The sequence below is a fragment of the Delphinus delphis genome, chromosome 9 (assembly GCF_949987515.2).
Source record: "Delphinus delphis chromosome 9, mDelDel1.2, whole genome shotgun sequence".
NCBI lineage: Eukaryota > Metazoa > Chordata > Mammalia > Artiodactyla > Delphinidae > Delphinus > Delphinus delphis.
Window position 1 is genome coordinate 61,821,710 of NC_082691.1, and position 20,422 is coordinate 61,842,131.

A 20,422-nucleotide genomic window follows, 5' to 3' on the forward strand; every position below is an offset into this window, starting at 1 on the left:
TTTGCCAGCAGTCAGCACTTTGGTCCAAATGAAGAAAATTGTTCATTAGTACCAGGGGCTAATTGGCACTACGTTTGCCAACCTCCGTGGCACCCTGACCTTTTTTTCAGCTTCTCATTTGACGTGATGTGAGTGGTCTGGTACGTGCTGCGGCACCTCCTTTGGGAAGTCTTCTCGTCTCCCCTCCCCTCTCCCTCCTCGTCCCATAGCCCCCTTGCACTCCCCAATCAGGGCATTTATCACTCTGTATCCCTTTTGTCTGTTGCAATTGTGAGTGGGGGCCTCAACGCCAGGGCAGTGGCTGGCACATAGTAGCTGTTTAATAAACTGTTTGAATACTGTGCTCAGCTTGGCAATGGAGAAGAGATCCAGGCCCTGTCCTTGGGGGCTCCAGGCTGGTTGAGGGGAGAGGGGACAGCTCAGGCTGTAGGAACCAGAGCAGAGCTGCCTCAGGTCCACAGGTCGTGGGGTGGAGGGGCCGCATCACCTCACTTAGCGCTTGGTCTCTGGGTTTAGACTGAGTCAGGGCCCCGGCTCTCCACTGCCCCACCCCACACGGCTCACAAGATCCTAAAAATACAGTTTTATGATCTCAGGACTGGGAAGGAGCGTGGAAGCCATTCCTTCTGCTTGCACATCTCCTGGGTCAGGGACATCACCTCCTCCCAGGGAGGTTTGTTTTAATCATGGATAGGAAGCGTGGTCAGATGACGCAGAAATCTTCCTCAGCAGCCCCACTACCTCTCTCACTCCCTTCCGTTAGGAGCACCACTGCCATTGGACTCCTCCAAGCACAGCTGTTCTCTGGGACACGAGAGCCCTCCGCTGGTGCAGACAGGGGAATGCCACTCAGCCTCAGATGCAGATGCTACGGTCTAGCCCTCTAACCATTCTCAGGGTGAAGGCCTGAGTTTGGACAGGCATGTGTGTGTGAGTGCGCGCACGCGTGCGAGTGAGGCGACAGGGGAGCTGTGCCACTATTCAGACACACATTCAGAGACAGGTTGCTATGATGCTTCCAGGATAAGGGGCTTCAGACAAGCAGCGGCCCTCCACTCTTGCCCAGTGTCTCAGAAGGCTCTTTGCTGGTGGGGCGGGGCTGGACATGTGAGTGGCTGTTCAGGGTGGGCTAGTGATGCTGCATTCCACAGCCTCACAAGACACTCCCACTTGGCTCCCATCAGACCTTCCACAGGGCATAGACTCAGGCACCCCCTCCCCTCCCAGAGCCCAACCGGAACAACCCCACCTGGATGCTGTGTGACTCCTGTAGCCTCTGCTGCCGTCCTCCCCAGAGTGTCAAGCCAGCCGGTGATTGGCCAGGAGGAAGGAGAGCACAGGCTGTTCTCCCAGGGAGTGGGGGTGGGCGGTCCTGATTCAGACACCATGCGTTACCTGGGTAGCAGGAGTAATGCTGACCACCGCCCCGGACTCACAGCCCAGAGGGCCAGTCCGGGGACATCCGGGTAGGGAAGAGGCTACACCCCACACTCCGGCCCAGAAACGGCTACGCTTTGCATGCCCCCCAACACAAGCCTCACCCCATTTTTCCTGCCTCCTGCTCTCCTCCTCTCCCACAGTAGAGTCTGATCGTGGCACTCACCCTGGGGGTTGGGAACTTAGTCTATGCGCCCCACCCCGTCCCACCTCCCCGGGGAGATGGGGGGCGGAAATTGGCTAAACACAGAGACGCCCTAATGGAGAAACTTCAGGCACCAAGAGTACATAATGTGGGAGAGAGGTTCGTCCTCAAAAGGAAAGAAGTGTTTCCTTCTCCCCTTTCTGGGCTCTCTGCGCATTGGAGCACGGAAATCGTGGGCAAATCACTGCCTTACTGAAGCTAAGGGTGAGGTAGGGGCAGAGGGAGCGCCCACAGTATTATGTCTTTAACGCCGGCCGTAGGACGGTGCCACCGCCCTCAGGTCTTCGACGCTGGGTCCGGAGCCCTCGCTACCCCCTAAACCGCCCTCCTGGGAGGCGGGTGCTGAACCCGCGGCGGAGGGTCCGGGGTACACTCACGGGTCGTGTTGTACTTGACGCCGTTGAAGTACTCGGGGCACTGCCTCTCCACCAGAGCTCCGGCCGCGCTCCGGGGCCAACACGTCCCGATCTGGTCCAAGGTCGTGTTGCAGTAGGAGTAGGGACCTGACGACGGGAGAGAGCAGAGCGGGGCTCAGAGGGGTTGCTGGGGGCGCGGGGCGCCGCAGGATGTAGGGCGCGAGGCGCTCGGAGCGCGGGGCCCTGGGCGCACCCAGCGCGCCAGGGAAGGAGCCCGCGCCGCCTCTGTCCGCTCGCCTCCCGCCTACCCTCGGGGTCCAGGGGCAGCCCCCAGCCGTCCAAGAGCAGCTCTTCTGCCAGCTCCAGGCTGCAGTTGGCCTCCAGCAGGCTGTGGAGCAGTGCCGCGTCCATCGCGCCCCGGAGCCGCGCGCCGAGAGGGAGTGTGAGTGCGCGTCCGGCGTGGCTGCCAGGGGCTGGGTTCGAGACTGAGCGGCCGAGAGAGCGCAGGGTCCTGGCCCTGCTCGCCCAGCCCGACCTTCCGGACAGCCTCCGGACGCTGCGCCGGATCGCCCGGAGCTGCCAAGTCGGGACCTTGGCTGAGAGGAGCTGCAAAGCGCACGGAGCTGCCGGTCCACCCGCTAGGTCGCGGCCAATGGCGGCACCAGGGGGCGGGGCCAGGCGGCTCCTCTCGCCCTGGCCCAGGCTCCCGCCCCCGGCCCACCAGCCCTGCCCTGGGTCCGCCTTCTCAGGCCCCGGCAAGGTCCGAGGGAAGGTGGCGGGAACGCAGAGTGTGGGCCTGGTGGGCGGAATGACCCGTCCGAGGATCGAGGCCCAGGGGTTGCATGGCGCAGCAAAGCGCGCGCGCCCGCCCGCCCGAGGAGCCAGAATCGGGTGGCTCGCCGCCTTTCTCCTCCTTGAGCGAGGACACTGGAGGGGGCGCCAGGGGGAGTGGCGAGTCCACGTGCAGATGTGCGCTCTAAAAAAGTCCCCTTAGCCTCTGGGAAGGAAGTGGATTGGAGGGGCTTCGAAGGAAGCAAGGGAACCACCGAAGAGTCTAGTGAGACAAATGGCCTGAATGGGTGCAGACGCGGACCAAGCCGTGGGGGCCGGGATAGAGAGGGACTTCGGGGAGTGCCAGCCCTGGTGAGGAGGAACTGGAGAGAGGAGTGGGTGGGTGGCTTCCAACAGGAGCCAGGAGGCAGGGATAATGCCAGGTCTCCCGCTTGGGTGACTGGGGGCGGGGGTGGTGTTGTCATTTAAGGACATGAGTCCAGGGGAGAAGCTGGCTGAAATTCTCTGGAGGATTTCACACACCCGGGTCTTACCGCCCTGGGTTTCAGAGGGAATAAAGTGAGAAGTGAGACCCTCCCTTCCTCTTGGCTTGGGCAGCGCTGCCTGAAACTGGTTCCATACTGGCCCGTCAGGACTGCCTGCTCCGTAATTCCCTGTGGTTCCGCTGAGTGCCTAGGGCAGGCCCACTGCTCGTGCCTGCTGACTGGGGGGATCTGGGCTCAAGAGACAGGGCCCCAACTCAGTCTTTACTGCCTCTACTCTCTACGCATTTCACCCCAATTCTCACCCTCTCTTCTGGGGCAGTTTCTCCATCAGTGAAATGTTCTTAGAGGCCGCTCCCAGCCCTGACAATCTCTGGTTCTGAGTTATGAGATGCAAAGGCAGATGTACAAAGGAAGATGTACATGTGTGTGCACATGTGTGTGTGTATGTGTTTCTATCTTCAGAGGGCAGGGAGAGCTGGGACCCAGTCCCAGCTGGGCTGGAAGCCCCAGGGGAGCTAGACCTATCCCTTCTTGCCATCCTCCACTGGGAACAAAGCTGCCAGAGAAGGCTGAGACCACCCTGAGCCAGCATTATGCCCTGAGCAGGGAGAGGAGAAGAGGCAGGCTGGGCTGCCTTTGTGTGCTCCAATGTCACCAGCCTCCATATGAATGCTGCTGTCACTGCCCAGGAGAGTCAGAGAGCACTGAGACCAGGGCTGAGCACAGTAATCTCTCCACCGCCAGCTGATTGGCAGGTACAAGGTGCAGACCAGCCAGCCAGGTCTGTCTTCTGCTTTTTGAATGGACAGAGCCCTTGGCTCAGCTCGGGCAGCTGCAGAGGCAGAGGTCCCTAATAACTAGTGCCAGGAGCAGGTGAGGATCAGTTGAGTCCCAACTCCAACCCTAGGCAGAGTCCTGTTGCCAGTCCCAGGCTGAGATTCGGCCCTGGTCCCAGACTGAGCCCTGCCCCACAGGGTCACACATAGGCTAGAGTGTGGCTGGCAGGATCAGCCCATTTCTTCTTTGGGAATTAGTCTCATTCATGCACAAAGGAGGCTCTCCACACACTGATCCCAGCCCAGGGGGAAAAGGAGAGATCAAGCTAAGCTATTAACCTGTTCATCACCAGAGCCACAGCACAGGAAAAGCAGCTATCTCATGGGGTGGTGAGTGCCCCGTGACCATAGGCCAAGGACTTATTGTCTCACATGAAGAATGGAAGCTTGGCCTGGGAGACCTGGACTGCTCTTAACTGGGACAGCACATGTGATATAGGTTCCTCGGGGAAGTGACCATTCAGGGGCAGAGGCAAAGTTCATTCTGCATCTTGACGGGACAGTCAGGGCCTGAGCACAGGCCCACAGACCTGGGGTCCCCTGGTTCCCAGGACGCAGGGCCATTTCGTCATGGAGTTTATTATCATAGGTATGACTGTCTGTTATCCTTGATGTGACAGAGAGAAAAATGAAAAAAGGAGCGGCTTTGGAACAAATTGATTTTATAGCTCAGTTTAGTGCCTGCAAATTGGTAAACGAGAAAGATATTGTAATGAGCAAAAACTTTCCTCACTTAGATTAAATTCAACTACAATTAATAAAGTCTGGGACTTTTTGCTAGCCAAGGAAGCAGAGGTGGGTGGGAGGTCCCTGGGATGGAGGTGAGCTCCCAGGCCAGGCATTGGGGCAGTGGTATTTGGGACCGTCTGTGTGCCCCCAGTCTGGTGGGACAGGTTGCAAATAAGTTCAGGGAAGTGTGACAGGTGCTGGGGAAGATACCTGGGTGTCATGAGCAGAGCGGGGGTGGGTCAGGTGCCTCTAGCCCACCTCTGATGTCAGCTGCAGGGGCAGTGGATGGTCCTCCAGCGCACAGCCTAACACCAGACAGGCGTGCACAGCACAATGGAAAAACACACGGTGTCTCGCACGGTCGCGTGTCTGCACAGCACACACACGTTCTCTCACTCATCCCACCACCCATCAAACATCAGCTGGAAAACAGGATTTGAGGGGACAGACTCTGCCTTTGCATGTCTGATGGGGCTGTGCTCTGTCCAGCTGAAGAGACAGGGAGTACACAGGGCTGGGACAGGTTGTGGGCTTCACTGCAGTTATGGTGGGACTGCTGAGGACACGGAGGCTTGGGAGAGGCCAGAAGGTGCCCCTCTCTTGCCCTGCAACACTGGGGACAGTGCCCCCGGCCAGGCCAGATACTCCTTCCCCACCCTACCCCACTCCACGCTGGCACAGGGGCGATGGCCTGGTGTCTTCAGGTTGAGCCCTGGGATCGGGCTTCAGGCCCCTGGCAACCGTCCAAGCCTACACTGTCATTTACAGATGGCCAAAGGGAGGCCCAGAGGAGGAAAAGGAACTTCCTCTCCACCGCATCCCAGGCCATCCTCATCTCCACAGCAGACTGGGCTCCTTGTCTCCTTCACGGGGGGAGGAAGTGATTTCTCTAAGACCGTGTGACTTCTCACAAGAGCAGATCCCCATTGCCCTCGGGACAGAGCCCAGCTCTCTAGCACTGCAAACAACATTCTTCATGATCGTCTATTCCCCATCCTCTCGCTCCTCTCAACTTGAGATGCACTTTGGAACAACTCGCCGTTCCCTGGGGACATTCTCTCCCTCTGTACCTTCGCACGTGCCCTGCCCTTACCGCTGTGCTCCAGTTAGCCGAGCCGACTCCCATTCACCCTTCTAACGTTCAGCTTAGCCCTCACCTCCTTTGTCTTGTCTGGGGTGGGTGGCCCTTCTCTGTGCCTCCATCTGCCGGGTGCTGGTCGATGTCACATCAAGGTTGTTGGTTTTTCTACTGTGACTCCCAGAGGGCAGGGCTGGTCATGTTCACTAAGCAGTCCCTAGCACCCATCAGAATGCTCCAGGCCTGTGCTCAGTGAGTCACCACTGAAAGAACAAATGCCCTGGCAGCAGCCCTGCCTCCCAGACCAAGGTTCTCTTCCCATTTGACGAGCCCTGGTGTGTGTGTGTGTGTGTGTGTGTGTGTGTGTGTGTGTGTGTGTTGGATTAGGGAGTTATTTCAAGGAATCCTTGATTCCATCTGGATCCTTACATGGCCTATGGACTGAAAAAATAATATGCCTTATAACTTACAGTATATGCTCTATTAGATTCCTCTGTGATGAATAAAACAGAAATAATCCGCTTAAAGCCTGCCTTAAGTCTCTTGGGATTATGCGTTTTTCCTTTATTTGGACCTCAGGGGCATGCATTTTAATTGATCCGAGTCTTTGATTCATGACCTCTTGTCATCATTAGCCCATATACGGCCCAACTTTATTTTATTTTAGTCTTTTCTTTTATGGAAGTTTGTATGTAGTAGCACATATAAGGAATCTGTTGCCCAGTCCAAAACTAGATCATTACCAATCACTTACAAATTGATCTATATACTCCTCCCTCAGAGGGAACATTCTTTTGAATGTTGTGTTTATCATTCCTTTGCTCTTAGTTTTTTCAGTTTTATCGCATGAATGTATGTCTAAACAATAGGTTGTTTCTACTTGTTTCTGAACTTCGTCAGTCAATATGCATTTTCTCAATCAGTGGACACCTAAAAGGACATCTCTACCATGTGGGGACCTGAGAACCTATTCCCTGAGTCCGAGGGCATCCTAACAGCCTGCATGTCCCACCGCAGGGGCATGGTTAATGGGTGACGCGTCCCCACGGTGCTAGGCAGCACCACAGCAACGTGGTGGATGAATAATTAGTGACACAGGGAGATGTTCACTCTGAATTACAACAGGAAGAAGCAGGTTACAAAACTGCAGACACAGGATCATTCCAGTTTTGTGGAAAAAAAGAAAAAACATGAGGCTCTATGGTTTGATACACTTCTGGCAGATGTAAACATTATAAAAAATTCCTGCGTTGTGGGATAATGAGTACTTATCGTCTTCTTTGGTTTTTAAAAATATTTTTTTCCAAATTAAATATACGTAATACGTATTCCACTTATAAACAGACGGATGATATTACAAGTCAAGCCGGGCAGAGCTCGTCTTTGGAGAGGCTGGGACTTCTCTCCGCTAGGCTCAGAGGTGGGGAGGACGCGTATCACCTGCCAGGGGTCACGGGGAAGGCGAGGGTCCATGCCACACACGGGGCAAAGAGGGAGGGCAGGGAGAAGGTGGTGGATTTGCTGATAAACAAGTGTTGCCTCCGAGAGCAAAGAGCTCTGGCGAGGGGAGGGTGGGAGCTCTCCTGAAATGGGGGGCCTCCGTTTTTTGCCCAATGGCTGCTTGGCACGCTGGTGTAGCCACGGTCTCTCTTTCAACCTTCACAGTAAGCCTCTGAGGTCGACTTTGACCAATTTTTAACAGATAAGGAAACTGAGGCTCAGATGTTATAGGCTGAATAGTGTCCCCCAAATCCATATGTTGAAGCCCCAATCCTTAATACATCAGAATTTGACTGTATTTGGACATACGTTCTTTAAAGAGGTCATTGCTTTAAAATGAGGTCATTAGGGTGGGCCCTAATCCAATGTGACCAGGGTCCTTGTTAAAAAAGGAGAATAGGACACAGACGCACGCAGAAGGAAGACCATGTGAAGACACGGGGAGAAGATGGCCATCTACCAGCCAAGGAGAGAAGCCTCAGAAGGAACCAACTCTGTTAACACCTTGGTCTGGGAATTCTAAGGTCCAGAATCATGAGAAAATAAATTTCTGTTGTTTAAGCTACCCAGTCTGTGGTATTTTATAGCAGCCCAAGCAAATTAATACAGATGGGTTGGCTGACTCGTCCAGGGTCACAAAGTTGTTAGGTGGAAGAGCTAGGATCCAGACTTGGGTCTGTCTAACCCTAACACCTGAGCTCTCGACCACTCCACTGTTAAGGAGGGCAGACAACAAGGTTTTCCTCTTTATGCGTGACTCGGGCTGAGTTTGGTGCTGGGTCCCAGTTCTGGCCAGCACCCTTGTCTCCTTGTGTTCCGGCAGTAGCTCCAGATCCCAAGGGCACCCACAGCCCTCCTCCTTCCTTGCTGCTTCTGTGGGTGCAGCCCTGAGAAGGCCAGGACACTGGGCAGGGCCTTGGGGACATCTTTCCAGAGCCCGTTAAGGCCCGGGGCTCTTCTCAGTTAGCTCTGCAGTGGCTATAACCCTGACTCTGAATCAGCCGCCAGGAAACTCTAAGGGGTCAGAACCCAGGGTCCCAGCTGCTACTTCACAGGTTCTTACCAGGAGGTAACACCTGTAGCCACGGCAACAGGAGAATGTGTTTTACACCTTCTGCCGGTCTGGCCGGAGTTTGAGAGCAGCGAGGTGGCCCCTCCTCGGGCACCTGAATGCCAGGCCAGCCAGCTTCCTTGGGTGTAGACGCAGGGAGCCGGGAGCTGGAGGACGACTCCCAGCCAAGTTCTTCATCATCGGTGAAGGACCTGAGCCCCAGTGGGGAAGGGGCTGCCCAAGGACAGACACGAGGCCCGGGCCTGGAAGCCAGTCACCCTTCCCCACCTGCTGAGCTGGGGCTGGCCCGGGAGAGCCCGCTTCTCCCCCAGGCCCTGGGCCCACCCCCAGCTTCCGGGGTCTGCTGCCGGTGGTGGCAGGGGCTGGCATACCTGAGAGGTTGGTGAGGGTCATGACTGCGTGGCAGTACTGTTCCAGTAGCATCCACACGGGCTGGTCTCTGGGTGCCTGGCTGGGCCCGGCCGCCTAGAGGACAGGAGAAATGAGGGTCAGGCCCCGGCTAGACAGTGGCAGCATATGTCTGCCTGTCCCCCACCCCACCCCGCCTCGTCCTGTCACTCATCCCTTACCCCTCTGCTGCACAGAGGAGAAAACAGAGGAGGGAAATGCCCAAGGCCACACAGCAGAACAACAGCCTGGCCAGACCTGGAACCCTGAAAAGGCCTTAGAAGTGGCCTAGTGCATCTTGGCTCCCAAGGGAAGACTAATGCTCTGTCCATCCCTTGGCCCCCAAAGGTCTCTTCTTCCGGATGGGATGTGCCCTGTGTCCTTCTGTCAGCAAAGCTGGGGTGGGGGTGTCCGCCAGCCCTTCGTTTCCCCAGCAAACATTTGTACTGTGTCTACTGTGTGTCAGGCCCTGGCTGGGGGACACGGTGTCCTCAGGGTAGTCCCAGGCCAGGTAGGGATCCCCTAGACTTGGAAGGTGCAGAAAAGAGGGGAGAAGAGTGGATGATTTGACTTTGTTTCCCTGTCACACAAGTAAACAGGCAGTTACAAATGTTAACACATGGGACTCCTAACTTGGACTTGGGAAGACAGGGGAGGCTTCCTGGAAGAGGTGGCACTTTGGGGGCAACCAGACGGATGAGTAGGGGAAAAGGGAGGAACGACTGTGCCAATGTGAGCACCTGCCAGGGAACAAACGTGACTGTTGCAACAACGGCAATTCCATCCAAAAGACAGAAACCATCTAGGATCCCATCTCCTGAAAAAATCATGAGGGAATGCTGGATGTAGAGGGACAAAGTAGATGTGGTTATCTCTGCCCTTCAGGGGACCATCTTCTGGAGGAAAAGATGGATGGGTAATCAACTTGTTACAGTGTCTACAATTTGCTGAGAAGGAATAAGGTAGCGTCACAGAGGGGGTCATGCTGATGTGGGCTTTGAAGGTTGAGTAGGAGTTTGCCCAGCTGATAAGGGTGGGGCCAGGAAAGGCATCCTAGATACAGAGCAAAACACCTTCAAAGGCAGAGAGGCTGGGAAGTGCATGGTGTGAAACCGAACAAAAGCAATGCCCTCTAAAATTCTAACCCTTGTCTCCCATTCTTTCCAAGACCACCACTTCTCTTACCTTGTGGCCAGTTGAATGCGCACATGTGCACTTGCACATGTGTATGCAAGATGACTTTTTTTTTTAAAATTTATTTGGTTGCACCAAGTCTTAGTTGCGACAGGCAGGCTTACTTAGTTGCAGCATGCATGTGGGATCTAGTTCCCTGACCAGGGATCGAACCCCCGCCTCCTGCATTGGGAGCGCAGAGTCTTAACCACTGCACCAACGGGGAAGTCCCGCAAGATGACTTTTGCACGTCCCCCCAACACCGATATTCCTGATCCTGGGATTCTGGAAGGCACTGCCCCACTAGTGGGCAGCCCCTCCCCTTTCTCCTGCCTGTCAGATACTTCCACCCTGGCAGCTGGGTCAATGTTTGCCCCAGGATGTCTCCAGGACCAGAGCCCGACAGCCCTCAAACATCACGTTCCCCACGTCGGGCTCAGTCCATTTCCTGTGCTGGGGCTGGAGGCTGCATGCCCAGCCTCACCACGCCGACCTGGAGCCCCTAATTAATGACCCCGCTCGGTCAGGTGGGAGAGCCGAGGACGGCACAGCCGCCACTTACAGGCACTCACTGCACCTGGGTTCTGCCAACTGTCTCCACAGGGCTGGAGGCAGGAGGAAGCGCTGGGAAGCAGAGGTGCTGTGTGTGAGATTAGTGTGTGTGCAAGGCGTATGTGTGCAGGGTGTGTGTATGTCTGTGTGGGGTGTGTGGGGTGTGAGAGTAGTATGTGTACAGTGCGTGTAGTGTGTGTGCGTCTGGCTACTGTGAGGGGCTTCCTGAGCCATCAGCCGGGAGCTCTGGCCACTTGGCCTGCAGGACAGACGCTGGGGGCCATGGTCTTGCTGTTCACATATCCCAGGGCTGCCAGGAGCTCCCCAGCATCAGCCTCTTGGGATCATGAAGGCCTGGCTGTCCAGAGAGCCACCTGCCAGGGGTGAGGTGGGCTGGGGAGGGGACACTCTGGGTCCTGGGAGTGTTCTGATGCCCCACCCTCAGCTGGGTCAGGGGAGAGTGTGGGCCCTAAGCCTAACCCAACCCCCGTTCCCATCCCCCTTCTCTTCTTTTGAGAAGCAGCTAGTACGCTCTCTCTGGGGGCAGTGAGGAGGGCTGAGTTCCTAGTGAGCCACCAGCCTCTGGAAGTCATGGTAGAGGCAATGCTCAATGCAGAGGCATGTGGTGTTGATGGTGGACTCTGACCAACCAGATTCTGCATCTTAGATGCAAGCTCCTTTTCTCAAAGCCCCCAGTGGCCACACTGTGGCCCCATCACTCAGGCATCTCATGTTCAACTTCGGGAGGGTCTGAACATTTGGCTCTGAGCTCATGGACAGGGGCCGCCAGGCATCCTCTGCCAGGACTCAGGCACTGTGGGGCTGTCCTTGTATCAGTCGCTGTCATCTGAGGCCGTGGCTGAGTCTTCTTGCTGAGCAAAGCAGGGGGCGCTGGCTGCCGTGCTCGGTATTGATGTGTGCCGTTCAAGCCTGGGCACAATGGGCGAGCAGATCAGAAGTGGTTGTGGAATAATTCCCAAGTCTGGGCTCCATCTCCAACTCCTTCTCCACTGGTCGAATAAGCTGGCAAAGCCAAAGATGTTCATTCTCTTCAAGGGGGCTGGTTGGGTGGATTTGACTCAGTTCAGACCTGCAACATACCCTGGAAGTGCCCATTTTGGACAGAGCCGCTGCTGCTAATGGTGGTGGGTAGGTGGGGGAGGGGCGGGCAGGGAGGAGGAAGGAGAGACCGGTGCCCCCAGAAAGCCCACAGCGGGCCACGGAAAGCAGAGACACAGCCATGAATCATTATCCCCAAGGCCTGGGTGATGAGCTCTCAGAGGCAGCAGACTGCAAACATGCCCACGTTCAGGGCTCTGGGGATGCTGCTTCTCAGCTCTGTGGCCTTGGCCAAGTTACTTAACTTTTTTGAGCCTTGGCCTCCGCCTTTAAAATGGGGATAATATAAACCCCATGGGGCTTTGGTGTGCATTAAACAAACTACTGACTGTCAAGAGCTGCTACATAGAAGACACGTGTTACATGGTGGCTCTTGTCAAGGACTTTAGGAGGGGTACAGTTAGGGAGCTCAGTAATGGGGGGTTCAAACCTCATTTGGGGGAGTCCCACAGCACAGTTCAAGCCCTTCTCCTTTAGAAAAGCCTCTTAGAAACCCCATGTTCTGCCTTCCAAGCTCTGCAGCCAGCAGGGCTCCCCCTCTCAGCCCTCAACACCCCTCCCGTGTACAGCGGCCCCTGAAGACGCACCTTCACCTCGCTCACCAGGCTCACTGCTCAGCAGTGCTCAGTGGATGCTGGGTGAGAAAACTGCGCATGGAAGCTGAGTCCGAGAGGATGGAAGGACTTGGTCCAAGGTAGGATGAAGGGTAAGAAGAGCAGAAAGAAATTCCAGGGGCAGGAACTGAGCGAGCAAAGGCTCAGAGGCAGGGAAGCACAGGGCCTGCTCAAGAAGCGGCAAGCCTCTGGTTTGGGGATGCTATTAAGAGGACAGAGGGTGGGAAAGAGGCTTCTTGGATGTGAAGTCAGCATTTACCACGTGCTAGACACAGCTCTAAACGCTTCAGGGCAGCCCATTTAATCCTCACAACAGCCTCTGAGGTGGCTGTGAATGACCCCATTTTACAGGTCAGGAAACTGAGTCCCAGAGAAGCGAAGTCACCTCCCAAGGCCACACAGCGGGTAAGGGGCTAAGGCAGGACTGTTCAGACAGTCTGGTAGGTCACAAGTTGGTCAGATACACACTGAAGAGCTGGTCCCGTGTGAGGGGGTGAAAGCCTGTGGTCTGTAGATGCTGGGAGGACCCCAGCTCCAAAAAAAGGTGAGTCAGAAGCAGCTCTCACCAGTGGAGTGGGGGCCTGTGGGCAGAGAGCTAGGTCATGGGAGGAGGGGAGGGAGACCCAGCCAGCCCGGCAGGGCCTTGCTCAAGGGAGACAAGAAGTCTGGCTTCTAGAACTGACTCTGAGCCACCTGAAGACCCCATTATCTCTCTTTTGTGGGGGACACCTTGGACTTCTGATCAGCTCTTGGCTGTCAGAGGGGCAGAGAGCTGCCCCCGCCCAGCCCCGCCCCATGAGGCTACAGGCTGCTGGAGCTCAGGGCCCATATCTGTCTGCTTCACATCTGGGTGCCCAGTTCCCAGTCCAGAGCCTGGCATGTAGCAGGTGCTCAATAAATGTTTGTTTGGATGAGACCATGGTCCCCTCAGCCAGAGAGAGCTGCACCCCTACCCCCAATTCTGGGAACTCAGTTCTGGGCTTTTCCTGCTTGTCAGGTAGCCTTCTTTCTGAATTTTCCCTTTGAGGACGGCCCAGGTCCAGCCTCTGTGTGCCTGGAGTTGGAAGCCCTCCCTTATACAGGGCAAGGGAGAGGCCCTGGCAGGGCAGCCAAGACAAGAGAGCCAGCTGCTCTTCCTCCACCTTGGGCCCTGTCCAGGCAGAACCTGGGGCCCAGGCGCCAGGCGGGCCTCAAAGGTGCCACCTCCCTGGAGCCGGGGGTCTGGCCCAGCCTCGTGCTCCCTCCTGGATTGGCGACAAAGCTTCCTCTAAATTTAGCTGCTGGTCTAAGCCTGGGAGAGTTGGGACCACAAGTCCTGCAGCCAGGCTGCCAGTACTGGACAGGAACGGGGTGAGCTCCCTCCCTGCCTTCTCCCTCTCTGCCCAAGGTCAGAGAGGACTCCTCTGGAGGGGGCGGGGCTCCTCCCCAGTGTTTTCTTTCATTCACGGGTCTCACTGAGCCTGAGCTAGGAACAGAGGAAGGAGAAACTCAGGCCCTACCCGGGGGAAGGAGGAAGAGATGGGGACACTGAAGACGGGGTATGGGGAGGAGGGAAGGAGGGGCAGAAGAGAGGGAGGAAAGGGGTGGGGAACGGGGCATGAGGAGGCAGATTCTGGGCCCTGAGCAGACACAGGTCAGACAGAACTGGAGCTGCGGCGGGCTGAGGCAGAGGGTGAGGGACTGGCAGTCAGATGAAGGAAGTAGGTAATTGTTTTCTGGAGTATCCGAGCAGGCTTCCTGGAAGGGGAGACTTTTTATTTTTCAGTTTTTTTTTTTTTTTTTTTTTTTTCGGTATGCGGGCCTCTCACTGTCGTGGCCTCTCCCATTGCAGAGCACAGCCTCCGGACGCGCAGGCTCAGCGGCCATGGCTCACGGGCCCAGCCGCTCCGCGGCATGTGGGATCTTCCGGGAACCGGGCAGGGGAGACTTTTTAGCTGCTCAGTTCTAACTTATTAGCTGCCGGGACCTTGAGTGAGGGCCCCAAGAGCCCGAAGCAGCTTTCCGTAGGGCTCTCCCTACCCTGAGTGTTCCAGCAGGTCCCTCTTTCTAAGATGTCCCACTCTCCCATCTAGTCTGAATCCAGCCACCAACTTGCCTGGAGAAACTTCCAGGTCTTTCCTTGGCATGTGTTCTCTCTCATCTCTGAAAGCCTGTGGCTCCCTCTAGCCTCTGTCCCTCTTCTCTGACCTGTGCCAAGCCCTGGGTCCTGCATACAGATGTCTGAGGGAGCAAGGGGGTAGGGAAGGCAGGAGCTGGCCTGCAAGAGGTCCTACAACAGGTCACTAGGCCTAAAATTATCTCCTTAATGATCAAGTCATCTAATATCCAGTTTGCCTAAAAGTCACCTCTTTCTGATTTGTTTTGGCATCTGAGTGTCTTACACTTTCGTGAAGGGAAGGGAGTGTGGAGTCAGGCTGCCTGGTTTGAATCTTGGCCCTGCTACTACCAGATGAGTGACCTTGGGCACATGACCTTGCCTTAGCTTCTTCATCTGTCAAATGGGGATATTGATGGTCTTATGCCTTAGGGTGGTTGTGAAGCTTAAAACAGGTAATGCGTGTCAGAGCTTAGAACAGTACCAAGCATGTGGTAAGTCCTGTGGTCTAAACAGAATACTGAACAGAATGAACAAAACAAGCTTATTGGATAATATATCCCTCCCTCTGGCAGATTTGAAATGATATCTTAAAAAATTAGAATTTTCAGTAAAGTGACTTATGACTGACTGAGGAGTCCTAAAAATGCTTAAAATTAGATAAAGTAGAAAATGATAGCTAAGAGAATACAGAATAGTCCCATAATTCATAAAGGGCTGTAAATCTGAGACTTACTAGGAATATGGAATTAAATAGGCAGACAAACTGTTTTTTTTTAAAAATACTAAAACATCAACAAAATGGCAAAAACAGAGAGACTAAATTAGCTGATTAGGTTAGAAAACACTCAGAGAGTAGCTGAACTGGGGGGAAAGAGTTATTAGATGAATCAGCTTCTGGTAAATGGCCCTTGGGTCCCCTGCCCCCAACCCTCCACAGACCCTGGGTGTGTGTGCAGGGCCCTGGCCTTGGTCTTGGGGAGAGCTGTGTAGATTAGGGGGGTCCAGGCTTCTGGAATTTGGGCCTTCCCTCTTTGCTGAGCCTTCTCAGGACAGACAGCCCCACCAGAAGCAAGAACCTGGGGCAAGAGACCACAGAAGCGCTGTTCTAAGGCCCTGGTGGGGAGCACCTTGTTGCTCAAAGGTCTGAGGGGTTGGACCCAGACAAGACTTCTTGGGGTCTTCACAGAGCGGGAGGCAAGGTCAGAATCAAGGGGTTTGGAATCCAGCAGCCATATTTGTTAGCCTTACCCAACCTGCATTTCCGTCTGTAAATAACTGTCCCAACCTTCCCAGTGTTTCAGTAAAGGGCTTAGCATGGCACCCGGGGCCCAAGAAGCCTGCATGATTTCAGCACTGCTTCCCAAAGTAGCTTCTCAAAGGCCTCGGAGGGCAGCTGGTAGCACCAGGGTCAAGGCTGGGCTCCTGCAGTGCGGGCTGACCCAGGCTGTCCTCCCCACTCAACCACCAGCTGGAAAGTTCACAACTGCACTTTAGATCAGGTCCCTCCCCAGCTTAGCGAGCCCTGAACTCCCTGTGCCCTTCGGATAGAAATCAGATCCCACCCGGACCCACCACGCCCCCTGGAGCCTCGCACCATCTCTTCTCAGGGTTGGGACTCTAGAGCCTTCCTCCCAGCGTGCTCTTCCCTCAGCCTCCCTCTAGGACCACCCCATCTCCGTCCCTGCCATCCTGCCCACCTCCCGCCAGACTTCCTCCCAATCCTGGCAGAGGCTCTTATACCTGCACACACTTGTTCTCAGTTCCCGTGACCAGAGTTTGTAAATACACACTTCATTCTTAGCCGTTGTTTTCTTCGGCCAGCGGCTTCTTTAGGCTATCAACGTCATAGGGCAGGGGCCATGGGCTGCTGTTTTCACCCTTATGTCTTTACCATGCATGATCCTCCTTAAATACTGGCTGAATCAAGTATTATTGAATAAATGAGAGGGCTGGAGGCCAGACCCTCCTGGATCGCCTTCCTTCCCCACCACCCGCTCCAGGTCACTTACTCTCTTTTCATAGAGAGCAGAAATCTCAGAATAGTTGGACGAGGACCCAGAAACAAATCCCATTACCATGAAGACCCAAAGCAAGGAAGCCTGTGCTTTGGGGCTAGAGAGACCACGGTCCTCTCTAGCTGGTTACGTGCTGAGTAACTTTGGGTGAGTAACTAGTCTCTAGTCTTGGGCCATCCAGGGAGCTAGGGGCGGGGCCTGGGCTGACTCTACGGGGAAAGCAGACTGTTGCCTCTGAGGTTGCCAGTTCTAACGTCCCCGGGACCCAGGGTGTCCTCCCACAGACCCCTCAACCTGGCCGGGCTCTGGGGCAGCAACCAGAAACCCTCTCCGTCTAACCAGTTTGGGCGGTTGGCATCATGGCCCCCAGAGGGGGACGGCTAAGGGGCCACCCTGGCCCTAACACCGACTGTCTTGAAGGCACTTATCCCCAGAACAAGTGCCAGGGGGCAGAAAGTGCTCAGAGCCCAAGACATCGGGAGTGGGAGGTGGGCAGGAGGGGGTGGTAGTGAACCCACTCCACAGCCTCCACCCTTCCCTGCAATGTCCTTAAAAGGACCTGGCAGGTCTAGGGGCCATCTGCCCATCGGGGCACTGACCACACCTCAGCATGGTGCCCACTCCTCTCCTCCACCTGACCAGATCCCCTGGGAGGGCAGGGCCCCTAGTGCCTTCATCTCTGCTTACTCTGTGCCAGGCATGGTGCTCAGAGCTTTACCTGTACTGTCTCAACTATTCCGCATGACAACCCTATTCAGTAAGCACCAAAATCATCCTCATTTTACCCAGGAGGAAACTGAGGCTGGGGAAATTTGAGTAGCCTGTCCAAGGTCACACACTAAGCCGCAAAGCAGGGATTTGATCAGGTCTGTCTGCAAAGCCACTTTGCCACAGACAGTGGACGCTCACTACCCATCTGTTGAATGAGTGTTGAACGAAGGAGTCCTCTGTGTACATATGGGGATGGGGCCAGGCCTCCTGACCTCCAGCCTGGCTCTGTCCCTTGCACTGCATGGCCTCTGAAACCTTTTAGTGTCATGGCTCTTCATGAAAAGTGTGGCCTAGGACAGGTCACCCTTCCTCTCTCAGTTTCCCCATCTGTAAAATGGGGAGAGGGTAAGAGGTAGATTCCTCCGACATCTGTTTCTGGAAATCACCCCCTCCTAGCCTCACCCCCACTTCTTCAGCTGTTTCTGTACAGCTCCTCTCCATCCCGTCACCCTCGGCTCCTACCTGCAGACCCTGACTTGGCCAGTGGGCACACCCACAGCTTTGAGAAACCCCTGGCAAGGCTGGTTCCCCCAAGTGGCCCCTCTGCCCCATTGCTCATTCGATACTGAGGGCTGCCTGGTTTCAGGCACTGAGACAAGCGTGGGGACCGGGCTGCAGGAGACAGGGGACAGCTTTCTGGGGGGTCCCTTGTGGGGAAGGGCCAGAACTGGGATGGGGTGAGGAAGGGACTTGAGGCTCCTGCAGGGGAGATGCAGCAGGATCTATGGGGGAGGTGACAGAGTGGACAGGGGACAGGAAATTTCTGGACCCGAGGAAGGGCATGTCCTAGACACTAGGGCATCCCCCAGAATGCTCTGCTCATCCACAAAGCCTTCTAGGTCCCATCCTAGCTGGTGTGAAGAGTTTCATCTCCCCTCCACTTGCCCCCTCATCCAGGCAGGACATCTCCATCCCATCACCGGACACAGGGATCCCCAACCCCATCTTGGCGACCAAGCCCTAAGACCTCCTCCATTCAACTCCTAACAGCGCTAAGTGAAACCGAGCCCAGTAACTGAGCAGTGAGACCCCCTACCGCCTCGCAGTCAGGAGAGCACGGAGCGCCCCGACCCTGCGAACAGATGCCGCCCCATCCCGCGTCTCCCTGCCCGCCCCCGCCACCACTCCCCGCACTTACTCTGAGCAGCGGCGGCAGGAGGCAGAGCAGGCAGAGCAGCGGGTGCGGGGCGTGGAGAAGGCGCGGGGGCCCCGCGGGAGCCCCCATGCCCTCAGCGGCTGCGGACCCGAGCGCACCTCAGAGCACAGCAGTCCCGCCCTCCCCCGCCCCAGGCTAGAGCTGGGTAGGCCCCTCCCTCCCCAACGCGCCAGGCGGCCAAGGTATGGCCCTGGGCACGGGAAGGGGGGGTATTCTTCCCCCCACCTCCACGCTCCGCAGTGACACCGCCCCACGGCCCGCCCCCTCCAGGTTATTTATAGCGGTGCTGGGCGGAAGCTTCTGCCCAGGCAGCCGGAGAGACCAGACTGTGCTTCCAGTCTGCAGAGAAGGGGTTAATGCCTTTTACCAGCCTGCCACCTTTGCCAGGGCTGTAGCTGCCCACGCTGGGGAGAGAGGAATTGAGAAAGGGAGGCGAGGGTCTTTGTGGTTTTGGCCAGAGCACAGAGTGGGCTGGGCGGTTCTCATCCCCACCAGGCTTCCCAGCCCTGCCGGCAGCTTCTAATTGTCTGGGGAGCTTCTACCACGCACCACTGCCCACTGGGACAGTCGAAGTTTGAACGTGGAGGCCAGATTAAATAATAGTTCTGTGTCAGTGTTCAACTTCTCGATTTTGATAAGTGCCCTATCCATAGGTAAGAGAAAATTCTTGTTCTTAGGGAGTAATATTTAGGGCTAAAGGGATACCATATCTCTAACTTATTTTCAAAGGGTTCAGAAATACACACACACATGCACACACAAATACACAAATAGAGAGAAAGAGAACAATAAAACGAGGTAAAATGTAAATAATTGGTAAATGTGGGCAAAGAGTCTGTGGGTAAACTTTGGATCATTCTTCCAACTTTTCTGTAAATTTGAAATAAAATGCTAAAAAAATATATTCAACAGCAACAACAACAACAAAGGAACAACGACAACAAATGCAGCAATGCCAGACCCCACCCAGAGCTTCTGATGATACGGGCTGGGGCAGGGCCCAGGCATTGATACGTTTTAGTAAATTTCACAGGGATCCTGATATCAGGCAGGGCTGCGCAGTGCTGGTCTCAGATGGGGACAGGTCCAGCCTAGGGCTGGGTCAGGGTTCAGGAGGTGAGGATTCTGGGAACCACTGAAGAAGGCTGTGGAACTGTTCTAACAGGTGGGCCTGGTGCACAGCCTTGAAAAGCTTAAGCAGCAATCCCAATGTTATTAGGATCTGAGGGGAAAGCATTTGAGGAATGTGATTAGTGAGGCGCTGAGCTTTTCCTGGAGGGTGCAGATGAGGTGGGTACAGCCCAAGTTCAAGAGACTTAGGCACTCTGTCTCCTCTGGTCTCTGCCTGGGATAGTTTTCTGTCCCTCAGGTCTTCTCCTCCACCTGCTTCCTTCAGGCAGCCCTTCCTGACTGTACCAGCTCCCACATTGGCCTGCCCTGAAATCTCAGGGCCTACATCTGAGCCCCTGGATTCTCCTCTATGTGGACTGTTCTCTTATGGCCCCGTGGATGAGGCTGGCCTCCACGCAGCTCCGTTGGGAGGCAGGGGAGGTACTTCTTTTTATTTGTTCTTCCCTTTCTCCTCTGTTGCACAGAGCCTAGCTCCAATGGTACAGGGGCATTTTTATGGGTAAATCAAAGGAAGAGTTGACCAGATCTCCCCATTCATCTGAAGGTGACAGGGTAGAACCCCCCGAGACAGGATATAGCTTTACTGGACCCAGTGAGATGGGCTTGATCAGAGAGGGCTCCTGGTAGGAGATAACCACTCAGTCGGACTTTGATTGAAGGGTGGGTAGCCTCAGAGCTGATGAGTCATCATGAGATTCAACAGTTGTTTTCAGCACGTGTTACTGGAGCATCTCCATCACAATGGGTGCTGTAAAGCAGAGAGCAGAGGCTCTGACCTTGAGGCCAGCCTCATTGCCTGTGAAGAGAGCGCCAGCAGAGGGAAGGGATGTGGACCCTGTGAGATCTGGGCCTGAATAACTGTGATGGGAGCTGTCGGATAATACAAGGTGTGGGACAGCTCAGGGAGTAGGGTGGG

General features: G+C 55.4%; 1 protein-coding gene across 10 annotated transcripts in view; it reads right to left on the reverse strand.

Moving 5' to 3' along the window:
• CRHR2 (corticotropin releasing hormone receptor 2) overlaps nucleotides 1-18,483 on the reverse strand; it is a 45,005-nt gene extending 26,522 nt beyond the window's left edge. For 6 of the 10 annotated variants that reach the window (XM_060019924.1, XM_060019923.1, XM_060019926.1 and 3 more), the window contains exons 1-3: nucleotides 18,358-18,483; nucleotides 8,862-8,955; nucleotides 2,020-2,145 (exon numbers count right to left, since the gene is read on the reverse strand). In XM_060019924.1, coding sequence (XP_059875907.1) covers nucleotides 2,020-2,145; nucleotides 8,862-8,955; nucleotides 18,358-18,444 — 307 coding nt within the window. In that variant the 5' untranslated portion in view covers nucleotides 18,445-18,483. Of the gene's footprint in view, nucleotides 1-1,249; nucleotides 1,480-2,019; nucleotides 2,146-2,306; nucleotides 2,410-8,861; nucleotides 8,956-18,357 lie in introns of those variants that run through there. The other 4 variants (XM_060019927.1, XM_060019930.1, XM_060019929.1 and 1 more) reach the window with 2 other exon arrangements.
• Nucleotides 18,484-20,422: the final 1,939 nt, after the last annotated feature.